The sequence below is a fragment of the Gymnogyps californianus genome, chromosome 5 (genome assembly GCF_018139145.2).
Source record: "Gymnogyps californianus isolate 813 chromosome 5, ASM1813914v2, whole genome shotgun sequence".
Classification (NCBI taxonomy): Eukaryota; Metazoa; Chordata; class Aves; order Accipitriformes; family Cathartidae; genus Gymnogyps; species Gymnogyps californianus.
Genome location: NC_059475.1, coordinates 30,523,010 through 30,535,724, shown reverse-complemented (window position 1 = coordinate 30,535,724; position 12,715 = coordinate 30,523,010). Strand labels below are relative to the sequence as shown.

Here is a 12,715-nt window from a genome sequence, read left to right as displayed (position 1 = left end):
CTACTTCTGATGTTTGTTTAATCAAAAAACTAAGCAACTTGTGTAAGACAGCTCCTGCTGGTCAGTAACCATAATGTTACTTTTTTACCCCACTCTCATGCCTTTTATTTTTCAAAAGGTCACATTAAACAAAGGATGATACAGACAAGAGTCTTAGTCAAAATAAATGGTTTTTTGTTTGTTTGTTTTTTTAAGAGAGTAAGAGGATAAAGAGAACAGAAGAAAATTATTAGCCAACTGCAACAGAGTTAACAAACAGGAGACTGGTAATTAGTGTTTAATGCCACCTATAGTGAAATGTTTCCCACTGGGAAAAACATGGGAGGCAAGTCCACTTTGCTCCTTCGAAGTCACAAGCTGGAGCAGAACATACAACAGCACCTAACACGACAGTCACTTTACATATATTCAAGTTTTTACACATCTGCAAAGCAGAAGTAGTAGCAGCCATTTGGATGTTCTTTCTTAATGGTTCTCAGGGGGGGCCTAGGAAACTCGGAAGGACCTGGTTCTTGTGACATGGAGCTGGAGCTGCAGCTGCTGCTTCTGCTGCTGCTTCCAGCCACCTGCGCTCTACCTCTGTCCTCAGCGGGGGAGACCTGGGGGGAACCTGGGCTCAGGTACCCAGCTGTGGTCTGAGTAGAGGCAGTGGCATATGTGGTCGGGCCAGTGTTGTTTTTCACATAGACGTTTTTGATAGCAACAAGCGTATGCGCCATGATGCTGAGGCTGTTACTCAGATCTTGCATGCCTTGCTGCAGCAGCCGAAGATTGTGGTTGACACTGTCAAAGCCAGACTGGATCACCTGCATCTGGGTCTGCTGAATCTGTACTAGGTCCTCTTCAGTTATCTCATTTTGGTCTGCCTGGGACCTGCCTTTTGTTTTGGCTTTTACTTTCCCAGAGGAACCACCGCCTGATGTCCCCAGAAAAGGTAGTTGTTCTTGGCTAGGTGGAACCACCGCCATGTCCTCAGAGCTTTCTTCTGGCTCTACCACCTTCACTACTATTTCTTCTTTGAGGTTCATCTTCTCGAGACTGGATTGTTGAGATGGGCCAGGATTGTCATTAAACCCTAGAGGAGATGGGGGGAGAGGAAAAGCAAAGGAGAGTCAGTGAGGAACAACACTGACCTCAGTGATCAGTGAAATGTGTTCTCATCCACCAAGCACTAACATTAGTCCTTGAACCAAGACTCTACAACTCGCACTGCATTATCTTTGATGCTTTTAGAATACATATTACCTTGATATGTGGGAAGAAAACCATAAAGACGCATCCACCAGTTAACCAAATATTTGCATACTACAGATCCCTTACTGGCCTCACCACAGAAGCCAAGTTTTAGGTTCCAAGAGACAAAGTTCATTGCAAGCTCATTTCATGCTCTATCGTGCGTGTGGTAACCAATAACAGCATTGCCGAAACACTGTGATTGCAAGAAATCCCTTGGTATTGAAGGTGATCGTTTCAGCGCACTAATGCGATGTCTCTCTGGTACGTATGAAGTTACATGCTTGCAGCACTTTGTACTGCCTAGAACTGCATGCTGGCATGGCTTTTTGCATTTACAAGAATAAGTCCTACAGATGTGAACACAGGCGGCTGGGTCTAATGCCTCACAGACAGGCATCCACTACGAGATAGGGTTTACTCTTAGGTGCTGTTTTGATGCACTTTTGACCTGCAGCACGAAATCTGCCAGGTCTGTGTGTCTATGTATATATAGATTCTGCATTCCCAAGGAGAGAAGGTCGTTATCCAAACCAGACATTTTCAAGCGGGGCTGGTACCCGCAGCCCCCTGCCCGCACGCAGTGAGCGGGGAGCCTGCTACGGCAGCGGGTCAGCGCCGTTCCTCCCCCGGAGGCCGAGGAAGCGGCTGCCGGGGCTCCCGCGGCCGCGGCGGGGGGACGCCGGGCAGAGGGTCCGGGGCAGCGCCGCGGGGGTCGGTCCCGCACTCACCCATCTCCCCCACGACGGCGCCGGGCAGCTCCAGCGTGTCGATGCCGCCCACGATGGGCACGGCCTCGGCGGGCAGCAGGGAGCCGTAGGCGCGGTGGTGGTGGTGGTGGTGGAGGTGGTGGCGGCGGCCAGGCGGCGCGGCGGCGGGCGGCATCTCCTCGGGGGCCAGGAGGAGGCCGAGGGCGGCGGGACCCGGCGGCCCGCAGCCCTGCGAGAGGCGGCAGAGCTTGCTGCGGTCACGGCGCTTCAGGTCCCGCCAGCGCTTCTTCAGGTCCTCCACGTCGCGGGGGCAGGCGGCCACCGGGTTCACCTTGTGCCGGATCAGCTCCCACACCTTCCGCTTCTGGCCCGGGGAGGCGCGGCCCGGCCCCGCCGCGAACAGCAGCTGCTCGTGCTTCAGCACCTGCTCGATCAGCACCTCCGTCTCCGCCTCGTTGAAATTCGCCTTGCGCCGCTTGGGCGAGTCCTCGGCCATCCTCCGCCGCGGGGGGCCGGGGCGGCCCCCGCCTGGCGCCGGCGGGCGGGCAGGCGCGTAACCGCGGGGGGCGCCGCTGCCCCTTCCCCCGCCCCGGCCCGCGGGTGCCGGTGCTGCCGCCGCCGCTGCCGCCGCTAGGCCGGGCCCCGAACCCTGCTGGGGAAGCAAATACCGCGCATGAGAGGAAAAGACGCGCACGGGCCGGCGCAGGCGCCCCGTGCCCCGCGTGTTGACATGGGGAGGGGGCCCGGCCCCGGGCCCGGCCCGCGCCGGCCCCGCCCGCCTCCCCGGCGGGAATCCCCGCCGCCGCCCCGCCCCGGCGGGGGGAGGACACGGACCCGCCCGGCCACGCGTGGCGCGCTCGCCCGCAGCCGGCGCCGGCCCGCCCCCGCCGCGGGTTGTGCGCGTGCTCGGCGGCGGCAGCAGCCGGGAATGGCGGCTGTTTTGGAGCTGCTGCTGCAGGAGGAGGTGGCGGTCAGCGCCGTGGTGCGGTGGCTCCGGCACGGCCCCGGCCACCGCTCAGCTGAGGTAACGCGCGGCCGGTCGCCCGGTCGCCCTCCGGCCCGCAGCGCGCTGGCTTCAGCGGGGCCGGGCCTGCCTCCGCGCCACCCCCCCAGCTCCCTCCGCCGCCGCGGGCCGGGGCCGTGCGGGAAATTTTGTCCGCCCTGGCCCTGGCGGCGGCCGCTCCGCGCCGCTGTGAGGGGCGAAGCCCGCGCGCGTCAAACCGGGGCCCCGGTCAGGGCCCCGTCCGCCGCTGGCAGCTGGGGCCGAGCTCCGTCTAACAGCCGGCGGCACCGCCCCCGCCGCGGGCGGGCTCTGAGCAGAGCGGCGGGAAGGCGAGGCCGCCGGCGGGGAGCTGCCACCGGGCGCTGCCCGGCGCGCGCAGCGCCGTGTGGCAGCGCCGCTGGCGGCTGTGTGAAAACCGCTGAACCCCGCAGGGCTGAGCCCGCCGGGAGCTCAGCGCCGCCTGGGCCGGGCGGCCGCGGCCTCAGGCGGGCGGTGGCGCCGCGCGGCTCCGGGGCTGAGGCGGCGGCGGCGGGGGGCCCGGCGGTCGCTGCGCGGGAAGCGCGGCGCGAAGGCGGTGCCTCGGTCCCCTGGCTGTCGTGTGCTAGCGGAGACCGGAGGGAGGGGAGGGGAGGGCAGCTGGTGTCCTGAGGAGACGCGGTGACAAGAGGGGGTGACGCTTCCCGCGTCTTCGGCGGGGAAAGTAACGGTGAGAGACGGGCGAAACTGTCACCAGCCCCGTGTGGGCAGCCGGCGCAGTCGGCCTGCAGCGCAGTCCTCGGAGCCTCGGGCCTGGCGCTCCGAGGCACGGCTCGGTCCTCAGGGCTTGGTGCGTGGCTCTGCAAATGCCACTGCCTCTCCCGGCTGGTCGCTCGTCCCGCCTGTACGTTGAGGAGGATCTTTCAGGGCTGGGAGAGGGTTCTTGCTGGGTTTGAGTAGGCTGAGTTTTGTAATGGGATATGGCTGGAGAATTTGGGTTCCTGTGGTAATAAAAGCATTTGTAACCATAGATGGACTATGAGTACTTATATTTCACTCTTAACGTAGAGAAAAAATTTGTATTTAAAGCATTTTCTGCCTGAGCCCCTCAGAGCACGTTACCTAGTATTAATTAAAATCAAAACTCACTGCTGTCACCCAAATGAGTTAGTCAAGTATCACTGTCATCCTAAACTTGTGCGGGAAGAAGGGACCAGCATTTTATGTTGTCTGGTATTAACCTGTGGAGGTTAGGAGGTTTGAGACACCGGAAGCTCAGCTAGCACTGCGTGGGTGAGGGGTGCGGAGGCTGAAAAGTTTGCCCTTGCAAGGGAATTGCTAACTGCCTTTCGCTGTTGGGAGCAGCTCAGTTGCTTCAGCGTGAGAAAGCAAGTGGGAGGCTTGCAGCTGGCAACTATTGACAGGTTGCTGTTATCCGGCTGTGGAGGAACCAAACCTCTGTTAACTTGCAGAGAGAAAGATGAGTGAAACTCTCTGAAAAGTTGGAGAAACTGCCTGACTTGTGCATAGCACAGACTGTAATTGTCTTTGTGCCTCTACGCAAAACCCAGGGGGGGCACCTGAGGAAATGGTAGGCTACGTCTTGCTCTAGCTTTCATGGCAGTTTCAGACTGGAGATGATAAGAAGTTGGGTCTTCTGACACCTCATGGGATTTGTGTTCTGACCTGTGTTTTTTCACTGAGTGTTAGAGTGCTAAAGCAGTGAGCCTTGGCTGCTTGGCTTGTCATCCAGGCTGTGTCGGAGTCTCATGCTTCTCCAGGAAGCTGAATTGGTCTCACGCTTTCAAATATGAATTTCAGCATAGGTGTCGAGGATTGTAGGAGTCCAGTCATGGCCATGCTTTCATTGCATTCTTTCATACAAAAAAGTCCTTCAGAAACACCGTTTGCTCTCTTGACTTTTCATCTAGTGGAGGTGTGAGTATAAATGAACAGGAATATGTGTGCAATGATTTTAATATTAGTAAGGAGTAAGTTGCTGCCTGTGAGAACTGCTTCTGTTGTTGTTGCAAATGTTGCTGAATCCCATTGAGAGGAAACAGAAACCTGGTGCAGTGTTAGGAGCAAAAGAAATTTTACCCAGTGTATGAAACTTTGAGCTATGCATGTAACATGAATTCTTTTTTGTCTAGATTTACCCTTGTGAGATCACCACCACTTGTTTAGCTTTTAAATGGGTTGAGTCTGTGGTGGGTTTTTTTGTTTGTTTAAGTTTCTTAAGTATAAACATCATGTACCTTAAAGTTGCACAGTCTCTGTTTAGACCTATGTGAGGTCTCAAGGGAGCAAAATTATTTAATTGAAATGAAAAAGCAGCTTTGGTCTTGTATTTGGCACTGCAGGACTCAAGGTGCTTGAACAGTTGTTATTGCACCCCTCTGTGGAAGCAGGTGGCATTCATAGACAAATGGGGGACGGAAAAGTTGCAGATTTTAGATTTTTCTGTTAGAATTAGCTGCTTCAGTATTGATGTCTTTGAAACGTTGGACTTAGGGGTGCCAGTTGCTCCAAGTTCTCCCTGGCTGTAGCTTCAGTAAGTGTTACTGATGTTTCCATGGAACAGTTCCACTGTTTCCCAGTCGGAGACCAAAGTGAATGACTCCATCTGAAAAATTCTGCCAAAATGGCTTGTGTGGAGGCTGAGTTTCAGATCTATGAGCAGCGCTAAGGTCGCTTGAATTTCAGTGACCTACTTTGACGAGTCATGTTGGTTTTTATTGTGTATTGCAATCCCACAGTTACCACTTAAATGAGTCTGGGCACGTGGAAAGAATGAATAAGGTAGCATCTTTATATTAATGTTTTTTCGTCTTTCCTTGTAGGAGAACCACATCCATGACAAGCTGGTATCTCTTAGTTTGCTTCAGAAAGACTTTGTGCCTTTTCTGCTAAATTTTTTAAGGGAGCAGACCAGCCAGATCCTGACTAATGGCCCCTCTACTCCTGCTAAAACTCCTAATTCCAAGGCCCACGGGAGCCAAAGGACAGGATCAGAAAGGAGGGCTGGCCATGCAACCAGCAGCCGAGTGCAGCTCTTTTCCCAAAGGACTTCGGTGACCACCTGCACCACAGATACCAGCTTTTCTCCTGCTGTGGCATCCAGCAGCTCCTCTTCCTTTTCTGGGTCCAACCTGTCTAGCTCTTGCAGTGACTTCCCTAGCATGGTCTCTAGTAGCAGCCCAAGCTTTGGGTACAGCCCTGTGCTTAACCACAGTGAGAAGCGGTCATCTCAGAAGGCTAGCTTGGGGAGCTTCCTTACAGCCACGCCTGAAGCCCTGCCAGCAAGACGAGGCCGAAGGAAAGGCAACAGCTCAGTCAGTGCCTCTGGCCGGCAGGTAGCTCGGGATCTGGGGCGTTCCCTTGCTGAAGAGGAAGATGGAAAGAATGACAGTATATCGTGGAGCGGAGGGAGAAGGAAGCGGAGTGAAGTGCCTCTTGTTTCTGCCAGATCCCCACCCAGCCCGCTAAATCTTAACAACTTGGAGGAGTTTCCGCCCATGGGTGCTGCCTCTGGCTGGACAAAGTAAGAGCAAGTCTGCCTTGCTATCTCATTCGGTTTGTGCTGCAGGTTACTGTTCCTTGACTAGCTCATCCTGTTCCTTGACTAGCTCAGCCTGTTGTGTGTGTCCAGATACAGAAGATGTTATAATAAACAATACCTGGGGGCTGGCTTCTGGGCTCTTTGGTCAGAACTGCTTCGTTATGGTTGCCATGTAGGGGAATATTGCTTCAACGGGTAGTCAGGTTGCCACTCTGTGAACTCACCCAAGACGCCTCTTTAGCCTCTCACCTCTGATGCTGCCTGCAGCTTACCGGTGCACAGACCAGCTGGTACAAAGCTGAGCACATCTTTGTCCTTGCATGTTCTAACAAGTCAGCATTATCTTGGCTCTTCACATTTCTCATTTAACACAATAGCAATTGCTAATGAAGAACAGTCCTGGAAGGCTCTTCAACTTTACTGATGCTAGCAAAAAAGCTTTTGGATTAATGTTCTGTGGCTTCTGGTAACAGATGTTAGTGTGCAGCTTCGTTTGTGCCGTGTGATCATGGACAGAATAGCTACATAGCTATTACAAAGCTGATGCCTGTATTCTCTTTGGTCTGCTGCAAGCCCTGGTCTCCCTGGTGACTTTGGCTTAGCTTCTGGGCAGCTGTTGGTGTTGTGGTTGCCTCAGTCCTTTTCTCTTTCTCTTTGAGATTTTACCCTTTAAAATCCTCATTACCAAATGGAAGGCTTTCATGTCAGCCTGTTTGCTCCATATATCAGGCACTGGTTTCTCAAAGTGGGACTTTCTAGTTGGACATGCAAAATTCCAGCTGAAAATTGATGGGTCTGTGGGTCTGTACAGCAGATCCAGATGCTGGGTCTAGATGATGCTCTAGATGATGCTTTGGCCAAGGGAGATAAGGTGTGTTTCCAGCATAGACAGTAAGTCTCTTCCTCAATTGCACTATGCCCAACTAGGAAAAAGTGTGAGGAAAGAGGTCACAGGGTGTTTGGAAGCCAACACTATAGCGATTTTGAGAACACCATAGCAATTAATACATAGCAACCAGCATTTCCTTGAGAAGTGTAATACTTTATGTTCCTGTATCTCATTTCCAGTATGTCTCATACTGCATTACAGAGCCTCTTCCAGAAGGACAAATCGAGGTAGTTTATGCAGGAAGGATGGGTTTCTCTAAACTTAAAGGGCCTATGGTAACTTGGGAGCCTGGACTCTTCTGATAGATAGACAAAGGCAGCTTGATTGGTTTTGGTTTTGTTTTTTTTTTTCTCGTGGTCATGTTAGAAACTGCCGGTGAATTAGTTTCTTACTAAAATGAGGCATATCCTGTCCTGTCAAATTAGAAATGTTTGGAAGAGTTGTGTGGCACTGTGTTATCTGTTCTGTGGCTTGATGATTGATAATTAATTTTGCAGCAAGGGTCAGCAGGCTGTTCTTAGCAGTCTGTAGCTCCATGACATTTTATTCAGTGACCAGAATAAAATCAGCAACTATATGTACAGTTTAGAAATTCAACATCCTGACTCCATTTCATTTTAGCATTACGTTCTTCTGGAAGAGTTGCATGCCAATCTGTCTTGAGACCTAATTTTTTTTGCTGTTTAGCTTGATTTCAGTGGAATCGCTTCTCACTTTTTCAGCAAAAGCAAACCATCAAGGCGAATCAATCCAACTCCTGTAAGTGCTGAGCGCCCCCTCTCAAAACCAAAGATGTGCTTTACTTCTACGCCTGTCAGCCAGTCTCCAGCTGCTCGGTTTTCATCTGGGTCAAGCCTTGAGGCCTCTTCTACTGTCCAGGAAAGAAACCTTACGTCTGTGATAAGCAACAGCCTTCAAGAGGAGAGGGAGATGCTGAAGAAAGAACGGTACAGTCTGAGCAGGGTGGTGATAGGCTTGTATTTATTCTTAATTCTCTTCTCTTAAGGTAGTACCAATATCAGAGTGGAAATGACCAGAAGAATATCCAAAACAGATATTGGTGACCTTAACCTATAATTTGCCTAAACCCAAGTGTGACTCTGGTATCAGACTAGGATATTAATGCAGCTAGCTCATATTTGTCATTTTAGAGGTGTGCTGACTATGGAACAATGACCCTCACTTTATCTTCAGAAATTTAGTCAGTCCTCACTGCTTTCGTAACATTGCCTCTTCATGGGCTTGAACACGTGGCTATCTCCTGTGCAGCGTTCCTTAGATTGCAGAGGCGAAGCGATTGGGTTTAAGCTGGTGTAATTAGGCTGTGTTTGAAGATTGCGCCTGTGATGGAAGGCATAGTCTGGTTTGAAGAAAATGAATTAATGATGCAAATGTGGGGAAAGTTTTAATGATTTTGCAAGGTAGGCAGGCTAACACAAGCTTGCAGTCAGAGAAAACAAGACGAGTAGCATGAGATTCTGTTTTAAAAGTTACTACTGCAGTTATCTATTGAAAATTATGTGTGCTGGGAGATGAGGTGAATTGTAGCTTGTAATTTTGTCTCTGCTGTTCAGTTACTGTGTGACTTTCATCCTCTCTAAAATGATACCACTGTTAGTCTGTGAGGATTGATACTTCAGAAAAAAACCAAAGCACAGTAGTAGAGAAACCATTGTTTATAATTGCTGACAGAACTGTTGCTGTTCTTTGTAGATTTTGTTCTTGGGGAAGCTCCTCAGGACATGTGGGTGGAATTCTTTTCCTGCTAAGCCTTGCAGTTCACTTCAGTGGGACCAGAACTGGCTGAAACAGACCCGGTAGAGTCTCATGAGTTACTGTTTGTACCGGACCTGTAACAGAACTGCTCAGGATTCAAAACTGCCTCTCTGCACTTCAGTGAAGCACCTATTCCAGTCTGAATTCTACCTGAAATGTCCCACTAATCCATATAAACTAAAGTAGGTGAAATAACAGTATGTGGGCTGGATCTTGCCCATGAGGTGATCTCATCTGACCCATCATGCTTGAGAGCTGGGAGCTGCTGTTTTGTCCTCAGTAGTGGTGGTGAAGTGAGGTACAAAACTAACACAGCCCCCAGCCAACTGGGTCACTTTGAGCAAGGGCAAAAGGTGAAATTCATGCTGAGGTAGATGACAACACTGAGGCAGAAGTGAAGCAGAGTCTAACTACATTATTGGAACCTTACCTTGGTGAGTTTACAAAGTGCTTAATAAATAATTTTCTTCAGTTCTGTCAGTCGGGTGCTTATGTTCATTGCAAGGGAGATGTCATTAAATAACCTTTCTACTCCCATTTTGGGACTAATTTGTTCTTCATCGCAGCAGTTCCACTAGAAATAGGCCAATAGAAAAAGTTCTTTGCTGCAGTTAAAAACGTTTCTGTCTTCCCCACAGCCTTTAAAGTGACTTTTAAAGATTTTACTTTTGAGACAATGTGGTAAGAGGTGGTGTGATGTTCCAAGTGTGGATGTTCCATTGGGATCTTTAACAATCATTTGATACTGCTGTTACTAGCTTTTTTCCTGCTTCTCGTGTCTCTTATGTATGCCACTCTGCTGCTGCATTTTGGATGACCTCTGTAGGTATATTTTTTTACAATATCTGTGTATTTAACTGAGTGATCATTGTTGATTTAGAATGCAGCAATTAAAGTTTGTTCCTTCTGCTGTTTAACTTGCCAGCGTTGGATTTCATCAGTTGTTGCATTGCCTTTCTGCTTAGTGTTATTGGATCTTCTCAGGGCATCATTAACTTACAAATATATCTGAAGGTATGGATGTAAACCTTATTTTCATCGATTTTGTAAAGTGTCAAGCTGTCAGAAATTGTACACGCAAAAATGTTTCTTAGGACCTGATCTCTAACAGATTCCATGTCCTTAACAGATATCAGTTTAGATGAGAAGCAATAACCCAGGTTAGTTAGATAATTTGGTCAAAGTGCCGCTCTGTTTTAGCAGAGTTGGAATTTGAATGTGATTCTTTTGAGTCTTTTGATTGTTAGCCCCAAGATCCTTTCTCATTAAGGGAAAGATGAGTTAAATTACTATCATGCTAAAAGCAGCTTTAGACAGTGTAAATGACATCGTTAGTTATTGCAGGAATTCCTTCATGCTAGACTGCAAGAGACAGACCTCTTCGGGCCACATGGCTGCTGTGTATCATCTTCAGTCACATGGTATGTTGCTGCTCTTGAATTTCAGATGCAAACTGCTGCACCAGGCGTCTTCTCCTGCAGGGATATCTCCTGATCCTGGTACTCCTACTAAGCCTAGCTACACTCGCAGTGCTAGCCTTCCTGCTGAAAGCCATCTGGTGACCTGTGCAAATCCTACTAAGGTTTCCTGCAAGAAACAGTTGGAGTGTCTGGCGCAGCTCTATTCATCATGTATAGCAGGTGAAGACCCAGAAGACACAAGACTGACCTTTCTTTGAGCTTTGAACTTGCATGTGTGTTGAGGGGGAGGTAGATGAGAAGTGAAAGTTGTGGGACAGTTACAGTGTACAAACAAATAACATCTGGAAAAATAAACTAAGCCAACACAGTTATTAGAATAAATGGATACTAGGTAAAAGTTTAGGGAAGGAGGTGAACCTCATGCAGTACTCTGAGCTGCAATAGGCTGAAGTTGTATGGCCCTATCTGAAACCAGACCCTTCCCTAACACATCTTTCCTGTAATTCCCATATTGATTTACACTGTGGCTGTGTGTGGGAAGGGAGTTCTTTGCTGACTGTGCCATAGAACAGGTATCTATCTTTTTACCTTTGTTTATTAAAGCAGGTCAATACTGAATATCCACCTTTAGTATCTCATTTCCTCTCTTCCAGAAAACCTGGTACCAAATATTTTTCTGGAGCTCTTTTTTGTTCTGCAGCTGTTGACATCGAAAGGCACTTCTACTGCAGAAGATGGGGATAGTGACCTTGAAGTCAATGAAAGAAGTAAAGGTAAGCAATAGTATTGAGGGGAAAAAATGTTACTTCCATGGAGTGATAATGTGATATAGAGTAGTTGCCTTTAGCTTGGACTAAATTCCAATAAATTAGCTAGTCTTAAATTCCATAAAAGCACCTTATTACCACTGTGGGACTCATCTGAGATGCTGACAAAAATCATGCATGTATGGGAAGTGCTTCCACAATACGATAGAGTGAGGCTGCTAGATACTGTTTGAATCTAGTTTTCTGCTATCGTGAGATTTGCTGTAGCTACTTGCTAACACTGACTTTCAGAGAGAAGGATGGATATGCTAAAGTCTCTCCTCCATTGGTCCTTGCAACTCAAAAGTGCTGTGGATCTGCTATGTGTTTCTTAAATTTAAGGTTGGGTTATGAGTGCACAGGATCCATCCATATAGATGTGTAATTGTTGCATTTGTTTTTTGGCAAATTCAGGCTTAAGCTTGAGGCGGTTAGTACTTTGATACGGATATAGAAAAACAAAAGAGTGGCTTTAAGATGAGATACAACGCTCCTCTAGATCTCCCAATTTGATTGGCCTTTGTTTTGCCACTCACTGATTCTTAGGGCTGAGATTAGGAAAATGAAGTCTCCAGCTACAGGAGCAGCAGCTGGTGACTGGTTGCAGTCGGTCTACTTTTTGTCCTGGATATGCTTACTGTTGGCCAGAATGTTGAGAAGGAATCTTTTCTTTCCCATAGAGCATTAAACAAATCAGTCGCCTTTAGTATGGGAAGGATAGGGATGGGAGGATTTATCTATTCAGGTGGCAGGGAATGGGAACTTCTGGAAATCGGATACTGGTGTGGAAGACTATTTTTGGATATGGCAGTTCCTACTTTCCTTGAGAGCTAATTGTTGGTCTTTTAGTTTATAAATGTTGATAGGTGCTGTTGTCTCACGTTTCTTTTTTTCCCTTAGATGCGTCAGGGAGACAGCATTTCCGAAGTGTGCACAACTGTGTTTATTTTGCTGTTCAAGTCTTGGATTATCAGTATGAGTGAGTTGAATATTTTTTTTCCTCTGCTTGTGTCTGCAGATGTGTGTGAGAATAAGCAAGTGTGCTTGGATTTTAGAGCTTTACCACTTACAGGCACGGAGTTGTTAATTTTCCCTCAAAACATACAAGTTGACCTGGATTTGGATGTCTGTGAGTTTTCCTTGCACTCATCTGTTTACTGAGCTTCAGTGTAATTATGCCAGAATGGGAAAGTCATGAGATTGGAGCAATAAAAAATGGCCCTACAGATGCCAGTAGGATTTCATACTGGGTGCCTGGGGCTTAGAACTCTTTACTTGGTAGCCTCATAAAAAATGAGCATAAGCATTTCTTTAGGTCTGATCATGTGTTGTTTATGTC

At 48.8% G+C, this 12,715-nt stretch overlaps 2 protein-coding genes across 2 annotated transcripts in view; one reads left to right on the top strand and one right to left on the bottom strand.

Moving 5' to 3' along the window:
* Nucleotides 1-80: 80 nt before the first annotated feature.
* LOC127017168 (myb-related transcription factor, partner of profilin-like) lies at nt 81-2,538 on the bottom strand. Its single transcript, XM_050898121.1, has 2 exons — nt 1,965-2,538; nt 81-1,075 (listed from the first exon to the last, which is right to left on the bottom strand). Exons 1-2 carry the CDS (start codon nt 2,437-2,439, stop codon nt 417-419), a joined length of 1,134 nt encoding a protein of 377 aa, XP_050754078.1. The 5' UTR covers nt 2,440-2,538; the 3' UTR covers nt 81-416.
* A 333-nt stretch (nt 2,539-2,871) lies between these two features.
* CDAN1 (codanin 1) overlaps nt 2,872-12,715 on the top strand; it is a 33,648-nt gene continuing 23,804 nt past the window's right edge. The window contains exons 1-6 of the mRNA XM_050897208.1: nt 2,872-2,967; nt 5,766-6,466; nt 8,096-8,320; nt 10,596-10,789; nt 11,224-11,343; nt 12,277-12,355. Coding sequence (XP_050753165.1) covers nt 2,872-2,967; nt 5,766-6,466; nt 8,096-8,320; nt 10,596-10,789; nt 11,224-11,343; nt 12,277-12,355 — 1,415 coding nt within the window. The remainder of the gene's footprint in view (nt 2,968-5,765; nt 6,467-8,095; nt 8,321-10,595; nt 10,790-11,223; nt 11,344-12,276; nt 12,356-12,715) is intronic.